Source organism: Miscanthus floridulus, unplaced genomic scaffold, assembly GCF_019320115.1.
Source record: "Miscanthus floridulus cultivar M001 unplaced genomic scaffold, ASM1932011v1 fs_516_1_2, whole genome shotgun sequence".
Classification (NCBI taxonomy): domain Eukaryota; kingdom Viridiplantae; phylum Streptophyta; class Magnoliopsida; order Poales; family Poaceae; genus Miscanthus; species Miscanthus floridulus.
Window position 1 is genome coordinate 11,770 of NW_027096862.1, and position 20,524 is coordinate 32,293.

The following is a 20,524-nucleotide window of genomic DNA, read 5'->3' on the forward strand; positions in this document are numbered from 1 at the left end:
AGTTCGCGACGTTGCCCCGTGAGCACGTTGATCGAAATTTGGAGACACTTTCTAGATTTAGCATAAAGTGACACTAACAAACAAGAATAACATTTTTGGAATGGATCAAAACTATTATTCGATGCACCTGCAGTTCAAACCTATATTTTCCGAAAAATTGCAAGAAAACGAAATAAAGTGAAGAAATATAGCAAACAGCAATAAAATTATGCCAAATTTGAACATGTTGTTCATGGTACAAATACAAATCTAAGAAAAAAAGTTGGTGGCAAAAAACAAAAAAAAAATTATTTTGCCGAGTGCCAAGGTTTGGCACTCGGCAAAGTGAATATTTTGCCGAGTGCTAACCCTAGGCACTCGGCAAAGCCAATATTTTGCCGAGTGCCAAACAGAAGGCACTCGGCAAAGAGGACGGCGTTGGGTACCGTTATCCCCGGGCGCCTCTTTGCCGAGTGTCTAGCACTGGGCAAAGTTTAGCTTTGCCGAGTGCCTTATTTTGTCGAGTGCCAGACACTCAGCAAAGCCCTATTTGTCGAGTGTCAAGTTTCGCTGAGTGCGGCACTCGGTAAAGATAGTCTTTGTCGAGTGCCCGATATTTGACACTCGGCAAAGATTTAAGCACTGGGCAAAGTCCCGATTTCCTGTAGTGCAAGGTGTTCAGCTACCAAGTACAAGTTGAGAGACAAGAAAAAAGGCGCAGCGTAATGGGAGCTAGAAAAATGAATAAAAATTACAACAAAAATCAGGCCGCTTTATAAATGGTTCCACCCCGGGGGCCATGGTCTGGCGCGGGCGCGGCACTATCCCTATCCGGCTATCCCCATCAGCAGCTCCTCCCCACAAGCCCTGTCCACCACCAACAAACTCGTACGAGACAGAGCCAGCCCATGGCTTCTCGCGACGGCGCCACCACCTTCCAAGTCTACCGGCCCATGCCCGCGCCGTCGCCGGCCCCGCCGCCGATGTCTCTGGCGGCCGCAGCCGCAGCTCCAGCCGCCGCCGACGCCGCGGCGCCCGCGCCGAAGAAGGCGAAGAGCCCGGGCGGCGCGGGCAAGGACCGGCACAGCAAGGTGAACGGGCGCGGGCGGCGCGTGCGGATGCCGATCGTGTGCGCGGCGCGCGTGTTCCAGCTCACCCGCGAGCTCGGGCTCAAGTCGGACGGGCAGACCATCGAGTGGCTGCTCCGCCAGGCCGAGCCCTCCATCCTGGCGGCCACGGGGTCCGGCATCACCCCGGCCGTCTTCTCCTGCTCCTCCGCCCCGTCCACCTCCTCCGCCTCCGGCGGCGCCGGCGCCTCCCTCACGCTCCTCGGGAAGCGCCCGCGCGAGGAGGAGCACGAGGCGGCGGTGGCGCCGGCGCCGTTCTGGGCGAGCCTGCAGGCGCGGCCCGTGGCGGCGGCGTGGGGCCTCTCGCCCGCGCAGGAGGCGGCGGCGCAGGCGTACGCGTCGGTGGCGGCGCAGGGCCACCACCACCTCAACCTGCTCTCCGTGCTCTCCGGCGCCACGAGGCCGTCAGAGGAGGAGTCCCGGTGAACGCCGCCGCCGCCGCGGCATTGTTGCTGCATAATCCCATGCGTCGACGCGTGGCATGCCGCTTGCCGTGCTTTTGCGTCTCGTTTTCGTGCATCTCCTGGGGTGCATTTCGCGTGTTTTCCCTGTGATTTTGCGGTGTGAGGAATGCGGCGAGCTGAAGAAGGATCAAGAACACGCGAGATCGGATCGGGGATAGCGGTTGTAGATAGCATTCGTCAGGTTTGTGTTTGTGATGAATGGAGCTAGTGCGTCCTCGCCGCAGCGTGTGTGCGGTGGTTTTCTGGTGTTATTATGTATGCATGCCGAACTGTCGACTGATCTGAATTCTAACACAGTGTCCTGGTGTGTTATTCTGCATGACATTGCCTGCTGTTTGAATAGAAACCTTTGCCCTTTGAGAATTCGGAATCCATCATTCAGTTGATGCTGAGGTCGATCATGGCTGGTGAGATTGACTTCCCTTCTGCAACCGTGAAAGTGAAACAATGATGAAGCACCCCCACATTGTTCACCATCTCATACGGAGTACATATTCTCATGAGCCGCTCATCTCATGGCAGCTTGCTGCAACTTTCGTTTCCTGCGAAGTGCGAACCCAGGCCACATGCTGTTAGTCGTTGACAGGGAACAGGGTAGGCCATGCTATCCTCTCCTTTCCCTCTCCTGTCCTACGTGAATTGCCTTGTCTCTGCAGTCTGCACTGTGGCAAAAGCTGCAGCTCCTGCCCTGCTCTGCGCTGCATCTGCACTTTGCATCTGAAAGGTTCAGGCTGTTTCCGGGGCATGATTCGTGTCAAGCTGTAGGTCACTCACTCAAAAGGCGTCCAACCTTTGTACAGACCATGCTCGCAGACTTCTCTTTACGTTATCAAGTACTGTACTCCTACGTAGTGGTATCAACGGTACTACACTGTTCCAAATTCGCACAAGTCCCGGTGCATAACTTATCAACTTGCATAACTTATCAACTTGGCTTATCAATTATGATACAATATTTTCCTCTAGCGACAAATCAGCTTCAACGGACTCACGACGCTCTTCCAGATTCAACGAGAAGAATGATCGGCGTGGCAATGCTGAGAGAGGACTGAGGAGAGGCAGGCAGGCCGCTGCTGCACCACAACTGCAGGGACCTCAGGCTCAGGCTGGTCCATCGTGTAGTACCGTGGGTTGGTGGCGGCCAGCTAGCGAGCTTCATGAACCAATGGATATTCCTTCCAATGTCTGTTGGAGCTGGTCCCACGCGACGTGTCAGTGGTGCGTACTGGAAGGGTCCCGTTCGGTTCCGGGTGAAAAGATCTGGGTTCGACTTGTTTCGGTGTGGCATAGTTCTTGGTGTACGTGTCGAACTTAGAGGAAAAGAAATAACTTCTGCTCTACAATTAAATTCGTACACTAATACAGTTGCGGGGATAGCTCAGTTGGGAGAGCGTCAGACTGAAGATCTGAAGGTCGCGTGTTCGATCCACGCTCACCGCATATTTTTCCAGTTTTTCTCTGTATATGCAGCAATGTGTTTTGTCTGTTGTTCTCTGTATATGCAGCAATGTGTTTTTTCCCTCCTTCATATGTATATGCAGCAATCTTCATTCGTATATGCTACAATGTGTCCGCATGTTTTTTTCCTTGTTTTTCTTTTTCTTTCTCTGTATATGCAACAATGTGTTTTTCTTTTTTTCCCCCCTTCATCTGTATATGTAGCAATGTGTTTTTTCTTTGCTCCTTTTCTTCTTCTTTTTTGTCTTTGTATATGTAGCAATATGTTTTTCTTTATTTTTCCTGTTTTTGTTCCTCTGTATATGCAGCAATGTGGTTTTTGCTGTTGTTTTATCTCTTTTCTAGCTCTGTATATGTATATGCAGAAATGTGTGTTTTTTCTTCCTCTATATATGCAACATTGTGTTTTTGCTGTCGTTTTATCTGTTCTTTTCTTCCTCTGTATATGGAGCAATGTGTTTTTTTGCTGTTGTTTTTATCCCCCTCTATATGCAGCAATGTGTTTTTTACTGTCTTCTTCTCTTCCTCTGTATATGCATCAATGCATTTTTCTCTCTTCCACTGTATATGCAGCAATGTAAAACAATAGTAGCTGTATTTATATTAAAGGATATGAACAATGATAGGACTACTACCTGTTTATACACAGAAGGATATGCAGTGCTGGTTTGCTAGAGACTAGAGTAGCCAACTGCGGAACTGCCCATTTTTTCCCATGCATCGGAAGTTTCACGTATGGATGGTTTCCTTTGAGTTGTTCAGTTCAGAACTTTCGATTGCTGCAAGTCAGTTCAGTTTGCCCAGCCTTTTGTTGGGGATTGGGGATTACCAAACCAGGATCTTGTCCGAGCAACGATATCGTGCCTCTCGTTTTCCTCCTCTTTTTTCTCTCTCAAGGATAGTTTGATGCCATTGCTATACGTGCCTTGGATCATTTCCAACAGTCTTTCTTAAACCCATTCTTTAAAAAAAAATTATACGTAGCGTCATTTTACTAAAAAATGTTCTTTATAACTTTCCGCACTCCAACAATTTCTCTATAATTTGTTGGCTGTTTGGAGAGTCAGCTTCTATTTGTAGCGACTGAAAAACTAGAAATAGAAAATGGGAATATTTAGAGATCTAGTCGAAGAAGCTATTGGAGAAAAAACACCAAAAACTCTATTCATAATTCATATCAATATAAGGATAAAGAAACTTTTAGAGTTGTTCTTAGAACATAAATATGCATATTTATATTATATGATCGTAAAAAAGAAAAAGAAAAGGAAGCTTCTTGAGTACAAAGTAAAACATATCCCCATGCAGTAGGGTCTAAGGACAAACCTTTTAAATCAGCATATTTATATTATAGTATTATGACAATTAAAAAAGAAATTCCTGAGAACATTTAAAAAAAAAAAACTGCCCCCATGCAGGATCGATCTAAAGACCAGACCTTTAGTTTACAAGACTGACGCTCTACCACTGAGATATAGGGGCAGCCCTTGTTGATGCTTTACAAAGATGATATACATCTGAAGATTATAATTGGCGATGACACATGACAGTGACATTCATGGCCAAGATCCACACTTAACGGCGCGTAAGTTTCACATGTCCCGAGCACTAAGAACGGCAATGTCGCTCTCTTTTAGTTTAGATGGTGATGTAGATCCTGGGTCTTTTATGTCTTCTTAAGGTTAGTCGCAATATGGTTTTGCGTTCAATTTTTTTGTTGAGTGATCAACTACAGGAACCATATATAGCATTCGATCTCTACCCTGGCCAATTGCTTGTATTGTGCATCAATCACGATCCTTTACAGGTTTTGATTTTTTTCCTCCGGTTATCTAGTTCTCAAAAATTGAATCTCAGCAAATTTAATCCATATTGACAAATTACCTCATATTAGTTATACAATCAGACACGAGCGGATCCAGCAATCTGGCGAGCTGTGACGGCTTCCCGCTGGGCGCTGGCTGAGAACCCCTCTCACCTCCCTTGGCTATCGACTGTGGACGCTTGAGTTCCGTTTCCAGACCGTGGAAATAATGCTGAACTCTACTCCTATATCACACAAGGTGACTACTTAGGTCGTGAATGGCTAAAGCATGTACTTCGCGATTCTTTCAGGTTCCTAACTAATAAGCTGTCACCAGCACTCACCCAAGAGCCGATGAGGCACGATGATCTCGCTACACAGCCAAGAGGGAATCACGGAGGTTTGTGTAACTGTGCTGGCTGCCAGTGATAGCCAACACGATGACAATAGGTCCACTTTAGAATGGAGGAAAATTTATGTTTCCTTTTTCTGTGAAAAATAAACTGACTCATGCGAAATTTGTGTATCATTCCTACTTTCCAAATGGGCTACACATGATTTCTCCGTCATACAAATTAGTACTACAAAGTTTGCCACATGAATTAGTACTGTAAATTTCGCCGTGAACTTTTGTCCTGGATCCGCCACTGTAATAAGATGTGTACCAATGATTTACTTCTCTTCCTATACTAATAAGAGATAATATATTCTCATTGTGAGCTTCTGATTTTATTCTGGTAGTATAAGTTGAGAAAAATATATCCTACAATGTGGTTCATTATGACCTGTAAAAGTAACCTTTTTCGACTGTTGCATAGTCATTAGATTCTCGTATGGTAAATCTGAAGACATATTTTACTAGAATTATATCTTTGGTATGCCATATCTTCTTGCCTCAATTACTGTAATGTAACTATATTAACTTGCGTATAGTAATTTTTCTCATATAAATGATATATCTATGCACACTATTGAAGGGTCCGTTCCATTCTGTTTGTTAGTAGATGCAGGCTAGTTCATTCAATCTATTTATCTCAAAAAATGCAGGGAAACATACCTCATTTTTAGAGCCACTGAACATGATCGATATGCTTTCTGCCGGACTTGAGTCGCACAAAGCCTGATCTTGACCAACATAGCTGATGATTTGTGTCAAAAACAATGTAGCCGTAGTGCCTTATTTCTTGTACTTTTGTTTTAGTTTAATTTTTATGGACAAAGGTATCATCAGTGTGGTATGTACTAAAACTCAGTTTCTGGACTGACCATAAATGTGTTTATAAACCTGAAAACATGATACCAAATGTGTTCTGCATCATTGCCGTGTTGAAGATGATATTCACCTTGTGGGAAGGTAAGTGAGTGCTGTTGTATGCTCAAATTTGGAATGAATCAGAATTGGCCGGCTGAACTAATTTATTGTTGTATTAATTTGTTAGACTATTGAAATAAGATTAGAGATGGGTGATGGTAACCTAATAATTCGGCAAAGGTGGTAAAAACCTAATAATTCGGCAAATGTGGTAAAAAGAACAACTGTTTTGTGACCATATTCTAATTATCATAGTTCTCTTTTTTGTCGCATACTTTTCAAAATTAATATAGAAAAATAGTAAATCATATATGAGGGACTGAGGATTGAAGTAAAGTTCTATATGTGTGAAGCATTCAAACTTATGAAAAATTGTTTTGAGTTAAATTTAGAGTGCGAGATGCTTGTTGTCAATTGTCGTAACTCTTAACTCTATTGCTTTAGCTTTGCCAGACAACGTAGTTATTTAATGGTAAATTGGTCTTGACGTTATAGTAACCGGTTTCTAGCTTGACACCAAATGTGGTAACCTCTTCCAATTATCGACTTGAGCCGTTATAGTATATTCAATATACTATACTATTTCACACTAAATTCATTTTATCTTCTAGTAATTGGTTCCCCGGAATAGCTCACGCACAATTATGGCAAATTCGTCTTGATATTGTACAGTTATCGTAACGTGTTCCTCTAAATATCTTCAAATCTAATTGTAGTAACTTCCAACCCTAATTAACGTTTGGATCTATAATCTATTATAGTTCTTGTAACTATTAGGGTAAAGTATACTTTACAACCCTCAACTCGCGCCGAAGTTCGATTTTCAACCTTCAACTATGAAACCGGTCAAGAAACACCCTCCAACTATCAAAACCGGACAAATTTGGTCCTCGGCCGGTTTCAAAAGCGGTTTTCTATTTTCGGGAGGCGCCGAAATTTTATATTATTTTTTCGAGCATCTTAACGTTCTCAAATGAAAAAACTCAAAACTACAAAGTTGTAGATCTCATCTTTGAGTCTCATCACGCGTGATGAGACTCAAATTTCAAAAAATAGAAAATCCTTCAATACGATGTCGGATGAAGATAATTTTTATATATAAATTGTAGACCTCGATGAGATCTACAACTTTGTAGTTTTGAGTTTTTTCATTTGAGGACGTTAAGATGCTCGAAAAAATAATATAAAATTTCGGCACCATATTTTGTCGCTTGATGAGACTCAAATTTCAAAAAATAGAAAACCCTTCAATACGATGTCGGATGAAGATAATTTTTATATGTAAATTATAGACCTCGATGAGATCAACAACTTTGTAGTTTTGAGTTTTTTCATTTGAGGACGTTAAGATGCTCGAAAAAATAATATAAAAATTCGGCACCATATTTTATCGCGTGATGAGACTCAAATTTCAAAAAATAGAAAACCCTTCAATACGATGTCGGATGAAGATAATTTTTATATATAAATTGTAGACCTCGATGAGATCTACAATTTTGTAGTTTTGAGTTTTTTCATTTGAGGACGTTAAGATGCTCAAAAAAATAATTTAAAATTTTGGCGCCTCCCGAAAATAGAAAACCGCTTTTGAAACCGGCCGATGACCAAATTTGTCCGGTTTTGATAGTTGGAGGGTGTTTCTTGACCGGTTTTATAGTTGAAGGTTGAAAATTGAACTTCGGCGCGAGTTAAGGGTTGTAAAGTGTACTTTACCCTAACTATTATATCATAAATTTGTCTCATGATTATAGTAACTTGTTGTTCATATACTACTCGAGGCCAGATAACTTTCTATCCTTAATTTGTCTCGAACCATCCAATTTTTTTTTTATATCTTATGATAAACTCATCCAATAAAAAAATGGTTACTCAACCTAGCTTTTTGTCCAATTGTCGTAACTTCCAAGTGGGACATATATAAATGCGATTAGGAAGGGACAAAGTTAAAGCGCGACCAGTCACGCGTGACCCGGTTCCACACCCGCGCGTCTTCCTCCTCCCTCTCAAAGTCGTCCTCGCGCCACTCCCGCCTCCTCCCCTGGCCACCGGCTTCCTCACCGCCGGCCGCGCCACCCACCGTCCGCTGCCGCCCAACGACCCCGCCGGAGCCCTAGCCGTGGGTGCGGGCGGGAGGAAGAACACGGGAGGGAGAGGGAGACGCGTACGCGGGAGAGGGAGCCCGAGGTCGCGTGGGAGAGGGGGTTGCGCCATCGCAAGAGGGTCACGTGTTAAGGCGCTCTGCTGCTAGCCAGTGCCGGCCCTAGGAGTAGGGCACGAGGTGCGACGGCCGAGGGCCCAAGCGGAGGAGGGGCCCCAAGCCCAGGTATACAAACCCCAGGTCCTATAGTCCATTAGACATTAGTAAATTAATGAGAAGAGAGACATAGAACTGATCAGACGGCCTAAAAAGACAACATCGGCATTTCTTTCCAAGTTTCCTTTCCCCACGGCCCTCGGGTAGAGAGGAGACGAGGAGTCATGCTGCACACAGCACACTCTGATCGTGAGTTCGCGACGTACGCCTTACACACGCAGAGCTGGCGAGCCGCGCCGCCGCGAAGAGCTAGATTACCGAAGACACGGACACGGCGCACAAGGACGGCGACCAGGCAGGGCTCCACGATGACAACATCTTGATTCTTGGCTTCTTACGAATTGCGATCACCGATCAGTTGTTTAGGCCCAAGGTATTTTTTTTTTCTTTTTATTTTTAATTCAAGTTAATTATTTGTATAGTATTCCAGACTTCTAATACTCTGTACCTATATAGTCATATTTTTCTTCTAATTTAGGTGTTAGAATTTTAGAATGTTACCTAAGAAACATTTGTCATGGTGAGAAAAGAAAATGAATACATTGTTTTTTAATCTACATTGTTCCTCGATAATTATCATACATCTACTAATATATTGCTTAATCTACATTGTTCCTCAATAATTATCAGACATATTAAATTAAAAATATATTATTGAATTTGTTTTCGTTTTGTAAGTAAAATTAATAGTCTATATATTATAAGATTCTATATATGATAAAGAGAAGTCGTTAGCGACGAGATCGTCAGAGGGGCCTTCAAATCCTAGGATCGGCACTGCTGCTAGCTCACGTACACTCTTCGTCGAGGTAGCAAGAACGAAGGCCGGATGCGACGTGGACTCCAGGTGAGCAGGGCGACGGAGCCGTGCACAGACGGTTCGATATGTTTCCCGCGCGATGGACTCCGGGGAGCGGGGTGACGTAGCTACGCACAAACGATTACTATTATGTTTTTCACGCGACTTTGATTCCGGAGGAGCGGAGCGACGGAGCCATGCACATACCTAGTGCTATACGGGTAGGCAAGCACGTACGTCGGGGAAGACAAGAACGAAGGCCGGATGCCACGTGGACTCTAGGGAAGCAGGGCAACGGAGCCGCACACAAACGGTTCGATATGTTTCCCGCGCGATGTGAACTCCGGGAAGCGGAGTACGTGACGGAGCCTTGCACAAACGATTCCTATTCTAATGATTATAGGGAGCGGAGCGACGGAGCCATGCACAGACAGAGTGCTATCCGAGTAGACGAGATTTGATTTCACCGGTAGACGATGATGTTACCATCTTTTTAGAGAAGAAGAGAAGAGAAAAGATTTTTGAAAAAAAAAGGAAGAGAAAAAGAAGAGAACAGAGAAGACACAGCAGACAAGAGAAAGACGCTAGTAGCAAATATAAAATTCGACGTATATTATTGGGAATTTGCGGTCCGTTTGTTTCGGCTTATTCACTCATATCTGGTTTATAATCCATGGCTTGAAGAGTGTTTTTCTCTTACACCAAACCAGCCAGCAGTACTTTCAACCATGGCTTATAAGTCAATTCAGCTGAAACGAACAGGCTGATGGTGTTTCTATCCCCTACTCTAAGTCCAATGATAATTTTATCCCCTCTCTTTTTAACTTTGTGATTTTACCCTTTCGATTTTGAAATGAACCAGCCGTTTACCCCTGCTTTGCGCCGACGTTAAATATTGACGAATTAAATGGCGAAAAAATTAGAAAAAGAAAAAGCAACCCACATGAAAAGACCACACTGCCCCCCATCTTATCCCTTCTCCCATTAGAGGCTGACTCGCTCACTTTTCCCCAAATCGAGCAAACCCTAATCGGGCAGCAGGGCGTCGCGCGCAGGCAGTAGGGCACGAGCGGCGGCCGCGCAGGGCACGGGCGTTGGGTGCGCCAGCCACGAACCTAGGGCACTGCGAAGGCGACCGCGCAAGGCTGGGTGTCAGGTGCGTAGGGCCAGGTGTCGAACACGTCGGCCGCGCAGAGCACAGGCGTCGGCGGCGCCGGCCGCGCAGGGCACGGGCGTCAGGCGAGCCTGCCGCGGGCCCCTGGATGGAATCGGCCCGTCGCAGCCTCTGGAGTTTCCCCAAACTCGCGGAGGGATTGTCCTCCGTGCGTCGGTGTTGGTCTGCGTCGACGCTGGTGCTTTTGTCCACTGCTGAGGTCGATCCGCCCCTGTTCTGTCTCGACCTTGACGTTGGTAATCTGCTTACATGTAATTGCAGAGATGAACGTGACGGTGCTACCACAACCTCCACATCTTCGCCTATATGAATTTGCCCAGAGTGCCCTCATCAGAATTTTTGCCTTTCCTTATGCTACGGTCTGCTATATGCTCCTCTCTTTCACGATCTTCAGTTCATTCCAAATTAGCTAGAAGCTCCGCAGCAGAATCCTGAAAGTAATTTTACATTTATTGATTGCAAAATGCCTAAGGTATGTGACCTGGATTGCGACGGTGGAGTGGATACAGACAAGTGGTGTGATGCCCAGGTTGGCCACTACATAGGCATCGGTAAGCTGCCTCTCACTAGCCGCAGCCCTCCAATCCTCCATGGTCTCTTGGTTACACTGTCAACAAGTTAATTTGATCATCATACCATTTTCTATAACAGATGCCTCTGCATCGGGTGTCAACGATGCCCATGAGCTATGGGAGAACAAGAGGAAACCTTTCACTGCTGAATTCATCGAGTTGGATCCTTCTGATGTAGACTCTCCCTCTATGCCTTCCAACACAAAGAAATGCGCTAAGGCGCTGGCACAAACACTTTAGAGCTGACAATTAGTTTGTGTTACAATTGCATGGCAGGATGGTTTTGAAGCTCAAGTGCAGGAAAAGGGCATCCAAGCAGATATGGTTTGCTGTATGCAGCACTTGCAGGCGAGTTGGTTGTTCTCTAGAACTATGGAATATGATATACTTGTGAGCTTTGCTAATCTTCACATTTTATACTTTTCGAAAGATAGTTATGCTTTGAGAGTGAAGAACAGGGAAGGAAGCTTCTGAACAATGTATCATCACTTCTCAAACCTGGAGGCTACTTTTTTGGCATGACTCCAGACTCATCTACAATATGGTATACTCACCACAATACCACATGAATTTTGTTCTTATGTCCTAATGTCTTTTCTTTTTTTTTTCCTCCAAAAGAAATTATCTTCTAAGCTTTGATGGTCATCCGCCAACCAAGTAAATTATATAGGCTAGCATTTATGCTTCACTGCAAGTAAACTTGAACTTCTCCAGTACAAATTTAACATGCAATGTGCTTGACCAAACTCTGTTCTTTATTATCTTTCTAAGTTTTTTTTATTCTGTAGGACAAAATATCAAAAGAATGTTGAGGCTTCACATAATAAGGGTCTGAAGACTGTTCCAAATAGCATTCGCTCAGAGAACTATACCATTACCTTTGAAGTCGAGGAAGAAAAGTATGAGCTGAAATTGTATACTATATATACCTGGAAACTTCTGTTACACTGACTTCCTGAGCGGGTATCGTGTGATATATGGTGCAGGTTTCCCTTTTTTGGAAAGAAGTGCCAACTCAAATTTGCGAGTGATGCAGTGTTTGAGAATTAGTGCCTAGTCCACTTTCCCTCCCTTCTGAGGTTATCCTTCTCTCATTTATTTTCAACATTTTGTCATATAGGCAAGTTGAGTGATGAGAGTTTTCACAATGCTATGTTGTGTTGAAACAGATTAGCAAGGGAAGCTGGACTTGAATATGTGGAGATTCAGAATTTAACCGAGTTTTATGATGACAACAGGTAGTATGTTATTTTTATGCAATCATTTTCCTGTTGGTTCTCTGTAGAGTGTTTTTTTTTTTTGTAATTCATTTGCATCTCTTCAATTTATTCTATTCATCGCCTGCTGTCCCAATAAATGCAACATGATTACTACCAAACAATGTTGGAGTCCGAAACTGTATTTGACTCTTGGTTCTGACTGACCCAGAACACAATTTGCTCCAATGCTTGGTGGTTACAGTGCAAGTTTTTTGGATGCTCGTGGGAAGCTTGTTGCTCGTTCCTACGACATTTTAGGTGATGTAGAATTCTTCCTTTGGATGCATTGGATTGTAAGGTCCCAGTTTACTCAATGTTTCAGTTGGTTTTTGCAGGCTTGATTTCAATATTTGTATTCCAGAAGCCTGATCCAGATGCAATACCACCGATTGTAACTCCCAACTTGCATGATCCTGATAATGCTCATGAAGAGGTCTGTTTCTTCTGTGCTTAGCAGCTAAGTTGTAGGTTTTTATTTTCTGTTTCATTGGAAATGTTGTTGGTCTAACACTTTGACTGAACAGCAGGGATGGCTCCAGCCACAGCAGGCATCAGTGGAAGATGGGAGGTGCTCGCATGCGGATGTGCTTCCCATAGACCCAGAGAAAGGCATCCTGGGTCCTGGGCCTGCAGACATGAGGCTTTAGTTGCTGGAAATTCAGATGCAGATGAACCTGGGTAGTGATGTTTTTTATGTGTTGTGTTTCCACTAAAGTGTGTTTGGATGGGTGCATGTGCGCAATGCGTATAAACGCGCAGAGCAACGCGTTTGGTTGAGCTGCTGCAGTGTGCGCTCCTGCATCTGCGCATGCAAAAAACGGTGGCATGCAGGCTGTGGTGGTGCGGCCGAATTGGCCTTCGCTGTGGAGCCTGGCTGGCCGGATGCATGCACAGGAGAAGCAGGCCCACATGTCAGACTCGAACAAAATAAATTGCATCCACTCATAGTAAACCAAACGGACCTCAATATTTTTGCATCGTCTCCTACAGTTTCACCAAACACATTCTAAGAATTTGCACCAACTGAGCCTGCATCCCCTCATGCAGGATATAAGGCGCGGATCTACAAAACTTCATTCGAGCAACAAAACGCACCCTAAGGACATTCTCCCATAGTCCCATGTGGCCATGTCTCCACTATATGAGTCCACGAAAATATCAAACATTACAAGGTAAATGAATCCTGGCACAGACGCATGGGTTTTCTTGTACTACATCCGGTGAAAAATGCTTCACACGTATGACCTTGTACGGTCTACGATGTGTATATTTGACTACTAATGTCTTCTAGATGTGTTATTAAATCCTACAAATTTATGAGATCTAATATGTGTCATCCAATGAAAATCTACACACATCATAAATGTTTTCAAACTCAATAATTCAAGAGTTATGTTTGTAGTTTTAAGGTTTGAACATAACTTGCCCTAAACCACTTGTTTTATGACCAGATTGAGTACCATTTTTAATTGCCTAAATCGACTGGCTGCAAGACTCAACGAAACTAGTTTAGTACTCCCTCTGTTTCAAATTATAAGATGTTTTGGCTTTTCTAGATATATTATTTTTGCCAGGGACGAAGCTAGGAAAAAATCTAGGAGGGGCTAAACAACGGTAATTAGCAAGAAAAGAGGTTCAGCAAATCTTAGCCCCTCCTACCTGTACATCTACAGCTGAAATTTCAGACGGCGGCTCTACGGGGCTTCACTTGCTCGCGAGCGGTAGGGGGGGCTGGAGCCCCCCTAGCCCCACCGCTGGCTCCGTGCCTGGTTTTTGCTATGTATCTAGACATAATGTATATCAAAGTGCATAGCGCAAAAGCAACATATCTAAAAACTTAAAACGTTTTATAATTTAAAACGGATGAAGTATATGCTATCGTCTCGGTGTCTCACGGCAGCCGAACCGAAATACTGAAAGCCTGTACCTGAGGCGAACCGCGAACAGAGGCAATCAGGAGGACCCAGGGAGCGAGCAATAGCACTCCAAACCAAAAATGAATTCAGCAACAGGACTTTGCAGGAACAGATCATGGGGTAGATGCGGTGATGGCCCCAGGCTCTCCTCCACAGAGCAACAAAAACTGATGGCGAGACGTCATCAAGCGCATTAGCACAAGGATCGATTGTTAATAAAGATTCATGAAAAACAAGTAGAAATTGTCATTCATCGGGTCTTTTGCTCGCATAATTTGTTGCTTTGTGTATCGATTGTGTCTGGATCCAATTTGACCGTGTTTGTCCATTAGCCTTCACCGTATCAATACTTAGTACGTAGTAGGAAGGCATCCAACAGTGACAAAGATGCAACACGTATCCAACTGCCGTGCGTGCTCTGCAGAGCTGCAGTCATTTCTGTGACGCAGTTTATATATATGAGTTTATTTCTTTCTATTAGATGAAAGAAAAAAAAAGGTAAGTGCTTGGGTAAAGTGTCCGTTCATATCATATCATCATTAGATCTTATTCAACTTTCTTTTCCCAACAAAAATAACAGGAAAATAGCAACACCTCCAATTTGTTTATTTTTTAGAAAGAGGATTTTTTTTTTCTGTCCCAACTAGCTCTACGTGAGGTTTCCGTTCAGCCAACTCTGTCAACCGTATGCGATACTTGATATTCTCTGTTCAAAATAAAACAAGAGGGGCCTCTCTCATTTCTTTTGCAATAATGAACCTACTGTTGCAATATATAACACGCTAAGTCGATTTATGAGACTGACATACGAGCTAACATTTCGCAATCATGTGCATCTCGCTGCCAGTCAGTAAGGTAGACTTCGTTCCATTGGTAGTTGGCAGTTGCCCACAAAAATTCTACCACCAGACAGAGACAGAGAGACAAAACTAGAAAGATGCTAATGGTATGAGTCCCCATTTCCAATTCATCGTAGACCCCTACTGCAACGCCATGTTTTCCTCCTCCATGCGAAGCTTTCCCTCACAAACCGAGCCAGAAACCCGTGTGGAAACAGAAACCGACCAAGAAATCTACCGGCGTTTCGCCAACTCGGTCATCTCCTTGCCGAGATCAGACGGCTTGTCCCACCTCCAACTCTATCGTCACCACCAAGGGTGGCACGGCAGCCAGATGTGCATAGCCGGCACCATGGCCGCGGACGCGTGCTTCAGGGCGCGGCCTTCGGACATCGTCGTCGCCACCCTGCCCAAGTCCGGCACGACGTGGATCAAGTCTCTCCTGTTCGCCACCGTGCACCGCAGAGAACATCCCGCGGACGCCACCGACGTTCACCCTTTCAGCTCCTTCGGCCCCCACGAGTGCATCAAGTTCCTGGAGTACCAAGTCTACACCGGCAAGAAGATTCTTCCAGACGACGTCGACGAGCTCCCGGATCCAAGGCTCTTCGCCACGCACGTCCCGTCGGTGGCGCTGCCCGCGGCCGTCGTTGCGTCGGGATGCAAGGTCGTGTACATGTGCCGCGACCCCAAGGACACCATGGTCTCGCTCTGGCACTTCGTGAACAAGCTCAGGGTCAAGGAAGGGCTCGAGCCTCTCTCGGTGGAGATCGCCGCCGAGTTGTTCTGCGACGGCTTGTCGGCGTTCGGGCCCTACTGGGACCACGTGCTCGGATACTGGCCGCTCACTTGGCGCACCCCGAGCAGGTGCTCTTTTTAAGGTACGAGGAGGTGTGGAAGGATCCTCCGGCGCATGTCCGGAGGCTCGCCACGTTCGTCGGCCTCCCGTTCGACGTTGATGAGGAGGAGAATGGCGTGGTGGACGCCATCGTGAAACTATGCTCGTTCGAGCATATGGGCGGGCTGGAGGTGACCAAAAGCGGCAAGACGGAGTTTGTGGTTGGCGCGGTGGAGAACAGCTCGTTCTTCCGGCGTGGCGGGGTCGGGGACTGGGCGAACTATCTGTTGCCGGAGTCAGCGCGGCGCATCGACGCTATTACCAAGACCAAGTTCAAGGGTACAGGCCCCAATTTCTAACCAGGGATGACACATTACGCTTATGCCTATGTGATGTCTTATGTCTTATATCTATCTTGTTCAATAATGTTGCGACCCACACCCTGTTCATCGTCTTCAAGGCAGCAGCTTGTGTTTTGCATCTACTGAGATCGTGTTGGGTATAAAAGTCCACCAAGAAAAATGCTAGACATGTATTAATAGTCACAGAGAAGAAATAACATACAACAATACACTCAAATAAAACAACCGTCCTAATGGCGAAAGCAAAAGTAAAACAACCAACACAACAAAACCGCATGCTTTACCATCAAAGCACCAGCAGGCAAACACCACGGAACACGTTGTAGAAAACAAGTAAAGAGCATGCGGAAGGGAGGGGGGAGGTTCTCTAAAATGACGCCTCCAACGAGGGAAACGATGTCCACATATGCAGCCAACGCCAAGGAGAGAACCACTGGTTTTTTTCAACTGAGGCCCTAGAAGGTAACATACCACACGACAAAGCCTGCAACAAGAAGCGAGGTGCCAAAAATGTGACCATTGCCAGGTGAGGCAAGTAGCCCAGCAAGACCTTCACCTAAAAGTCCGCACTTCTCGAACCAAGCACCAAAATTGCAACGACAAATTTGCCATAGCCATTCGAGACAATCCGCCGAGGCAACAATCACAACAAAGCTGCTACTAGCGGGAGATCGCTGCCACACCGACCATGTCATAAGCATTCTTTACATGTCATCACCGCGTCAGCCCATAAAAGGCCAACTCCATCCCGTTCAGCACCAACTATTGCAACTTGTTCCTACATTAGGGCACAGAGCTCTATCATAACCTTTGCATGTTGCAATTCATCAAGCTTTTAGGCAATGCAACGGACATCCCTACTTAGGCCACAATCTGCAATAAATCTCCTTCTGCTAGTTGAAAAAATGGCTGCAAGCTGGCAATAGGCATGCGTAGCTAGTCACCACAAAACCAACCCAACAGTCGCTAGCTAACCGCCGATTGCCCACAAAATGAAACCTGCAACACGAACATCCACTTGCGTAAATATCCATAATCATAAACTTCAGTTGAAACTCTTAATTAGGTTGGTATTAGTCACACCGTTGCCTGCTATTGTACCTACCTAGCAACACTACAGGGGTCACTATGGGCACACAGTGAGACGCTTCCGCCTAGTCATTGCTACCGCACTGAACTAGCGCTGCTGGAACGCGAGCTAGTCACCGCTACGTCGATCATCGTCAAGGAACATTGCTAGCGTAGTCGTTGGCGGCCACTATGGGGGAACCGCCTCCAATCCGCTAGGCTCCAAAACACCGCACTGTACAACACCACCCCACACAGCAATCAACAACCTATCGGTAAAACCATAGAGTTGCACACAAGTGTTCCTGGCTGCTGCCTACATAGGCTACCACAATAGTAGCAAGAAAGCGGCTTCAGCCCACCATGCATGAGCTCCTATCGCCATCACGTGGTCTAGGACCACCATAGCACCACCATAACTTAGACGGCATGCATTAGGTTGTTAGTTCCAGGAATCATTGCTGCGTCGCAACCATGGACGAACACTGCCACCACCTCGTCGTCTTGTGAACAATAGGGGGAATGCCAGATCCGAGAGGCCAAACTTAGATTCAGCGATGAGCCGCCAAGACAGCTATCGACTATCGTCGTGGGCTCCACCAGGGCGTGGACCGATGGCTCCAAGGTCCGCCATTGTGAGACCACCGTGGCGTGACGAACTAGGGGAAGCCCCTCTGCTACCATCTTTTCCCATGTTCGGGAATACGACAATTGACTCCAGCGGTGGCGAGACGCGAGGGGTAGGTTTATTAGCAACCAAGCACAAGAGGCATAATCCAGTGACTATGAGGTCATATTTGGACTGCTCCACTCCACCTTTTTCCAGCTCCCTCCCAACTTCACTAGCCAAACATGGATAGATTCATGAACTTTGCTTTAGAAAAAAGGTGGAGTTGAGGGCTAATTCTAGAGGTACTCCAGAAACTCCAATTTTTTGTATAGTTGACCCATGATGAAGTTGGTAGAGTAAAGATGGTTCTGGTGAAGTGAAGCAGTTACAAACAAGCCCTAAACATTTAGAAACAAAAGAAGGCTTGAGCAACGGCATGAGTGTTGGATGGTTTCTTGGGCCATGACAAGGAACTCTTGGGTATTTGGGCCAAATTGGATTAACGTCATCACGAGTGGCTGAAGCCTAAAAGCAGTGTCTCTTCCTGTATGTAATCGTAGCAGAGTAAAAGAGAGACACTCATCCAATAAAAAAAGAGACATTCTTTATGTACTCCTCCGTCCCAAAAGACAACGTAATTCTCACTTTCCAAGAAGTAAAACGATTTAAAGTTTACTTAAAGATATATAAAAAATTACTAACATTTATAGTACAAAATATGTACCACTATATTAATTATGTAATATATTTTATAGCAAGATCTAGTTATATACATAAATGTTAACACTATTTACTATAAACTTGATCATATTTTAAGTTAGTTTGACTTACATAATTTACATAATTGTATTTTTTTTTTTGGACCGAGAGAGTACTATCTGAGCTACGAACATATGTTCGAAATCCATTCCTCTTACCTTTGAATCCGTGCTTCCTATCCTAAAATTCTCTTCTCCAATTGCTATCCTTGTATTTTTTTTGCCAAAAAAATAATAATTTTTTTTTTAAAAAAAAGCACATCTCAAACTAAATTTTCATGAACTAGTCTTTTAGTCGCGCTAGAGATCATGGCGCGAGTCATTCCACGTATTTACATACAGTAGTAGGCTATCTCGACTATTTCTCTTTTCTTTTTTCTTTTTTTTTCCTAAACGAGCTAAGTAAGAGAATTGCGGATTATATATTAAAATGAAGAGTGGAATTGATGGAACTTAAGAAATCTTGTAACACCTAGGTGCTGTTTGGTAACAGTAACGCAAATGTATTCAAAATTAGTTCATTTGTATCTGCGGCCGGTAGCATTTGCAGGCTTAAATTATTTTAGTTTGCGTTACCTGCTGTAGAACCAAACAGCTCGTTAAGACAAGGAAATAAACTTAGAAAACTTTAATGAACAATAAGTGTTGAAAAAAATCTTGAGATGTACCTGGAGATCATGATTTCAGAAAGCACGAACATTGTCTATGCACATTTGTATTTCAGTCGTTTCAGGTTTGGGACAAATTCAGACTCTCGTAATTTTGCTTTGTTTTATTTTATCTGGGTCCTGGACTGATCACATAGAAATAGTACTCACAACAAGTTGGTCGCCAATAACGGAACAAATCCATAATTATTCGGCATGCATATACACGCACGCTACAGAGCACCGCATCACGATTATTCACGCATGTACGGTCGCTGCCTTCTCGAACACGACGACATGAGCCCGGTCGGTCTCGGCGGTGCCGAGCCACGCGCGGCGTTCCCCATCGTCCCTGAACACGCCCAGGTCCTGGCACGACTGACGTGCTGCCGCCGGCGCCCCCGCACCACACCAGCTTGTACCCGCCGCGGCCGTGCTTCTCGACGCGGAACACCTTCTCCCGCCCGTTCGGGCTCGGTGACCGGACCGGGCCGGTGAGCACGAGCCGGCGGCGGCCCGACGGCAGTAGTGGGGCTGGGGCGTTGCCGCCGCCGGAGACGTGCCACTCGGTGGTCTGCACGCACGTCGTCACGGCGGCGAAGTGGACGCCGACGTCGGAGTTGACGCGCACGGTGCGGTCGTCGCCGTTGCCACCCTGCTGCTGCTCCTTCTGCGGCAGCGGCGTGAAGCGCACGGGGAAGCCCTTGCGGAGCGGGTCGGTCTCCTGCGAGACGAAGAGCGGGCACCGGAGCCCGTTCGGGGCCATGGTGAGCCCGCCGCCGCTCCCGCGGGGCGCCGGGAGGACGTAGTAGTCCGCGTCGGCGCTCAGCCCGTGGCCCTCCGTGTCGTACACCGGCAGCGCTGCCGCGGCGGCGCCGCTCGAGAGGGAGTTGGCGGCTAGGACGGAGAGGAGCACGAGGAGGTGCGCGGCGCGGGGGATGCTCATGGCTGAAACTGTGGGCGGCTTTGCTTCGACTTGCGTAGGTTATGAGTTCGAATAATCCGATGACTGCACGAGCACCATTCGTCACTCGTCAGTATTATACTGCTCTGGTGGAGTGGAGTCGCTAGCTTTCCTTCCTGCAGGATTTGTACGTGACGTGAGGTCACTTGTCGTCCGTGCACGTACTGGTCAGCTGGTCAAGTACGCACACCGAGGTCTGGTTTAGTTTTCAAAAATTTTGACTCTAAACTATCTCATCGAATCTTGCGGCACATATATAG

General features: G+C 45.6%; 1 protein-coding gene, 1 non-coding gene and 3 pseudogenes across 2 annotated transcripts; 4 read left to right on the forward strand and 1 right to left on the reverse strand.

Annotated features, from left to right (window-relative positions):
• Positions 1–795: 795 nt before the first annotated feature.
• Positions 796–1,920, forward strand: LOC136532035 (transcription factor PCF1-like). Its single transcript, XM_066524667.1, has one exon. It carries the CDS (start codon positions 888–890, stop codon positions 1,530–1,532), a length of 645 nt encoding a protein of 214 aa, XP_066380764.1. The 5' UTR covers positions 796–887; the 3' UTR covers positions 1,533–1,920.
• Positions 1,921–2,937: 1,017 nt separating this feature from the next.
• Positions 2,938–3,010, forward strand: TRNAF-GAA (transfer RNA phenylalanine (anticodon GAA)). Its single transcript has one exon. It is a non-coding gene; the product is annotated as a tRNA-Phe (tRNA).
• A 7,242-nt stretch (positions 3,011–10,252) lies between these two features.
• LOC136532032 (mRNA cap guanine-N7 methyltransferase 2-like) lies at positions 10,253–13,233 on the forward strand (annotated as a pseudogene).
• Positions 13,234–14,929: 1,696 nt separating this feature from the next.
• On the forward strand, positions 14,930–16,434 carry LOC136532036 (cytosolic sulfotransferase 16-like; annotated as a pseudogene).
• A 3,124-nt stretch (positions 16,435–19,558) lies between these two features.
• Positions 19,559–20,246, reverse strand: LOC136532031 (alpha-amylase/subtilisin inhibitor-like; annotated as a pseudogene).
• Positions 20,247–20,524: the final 278 nt, after the last annotated feature.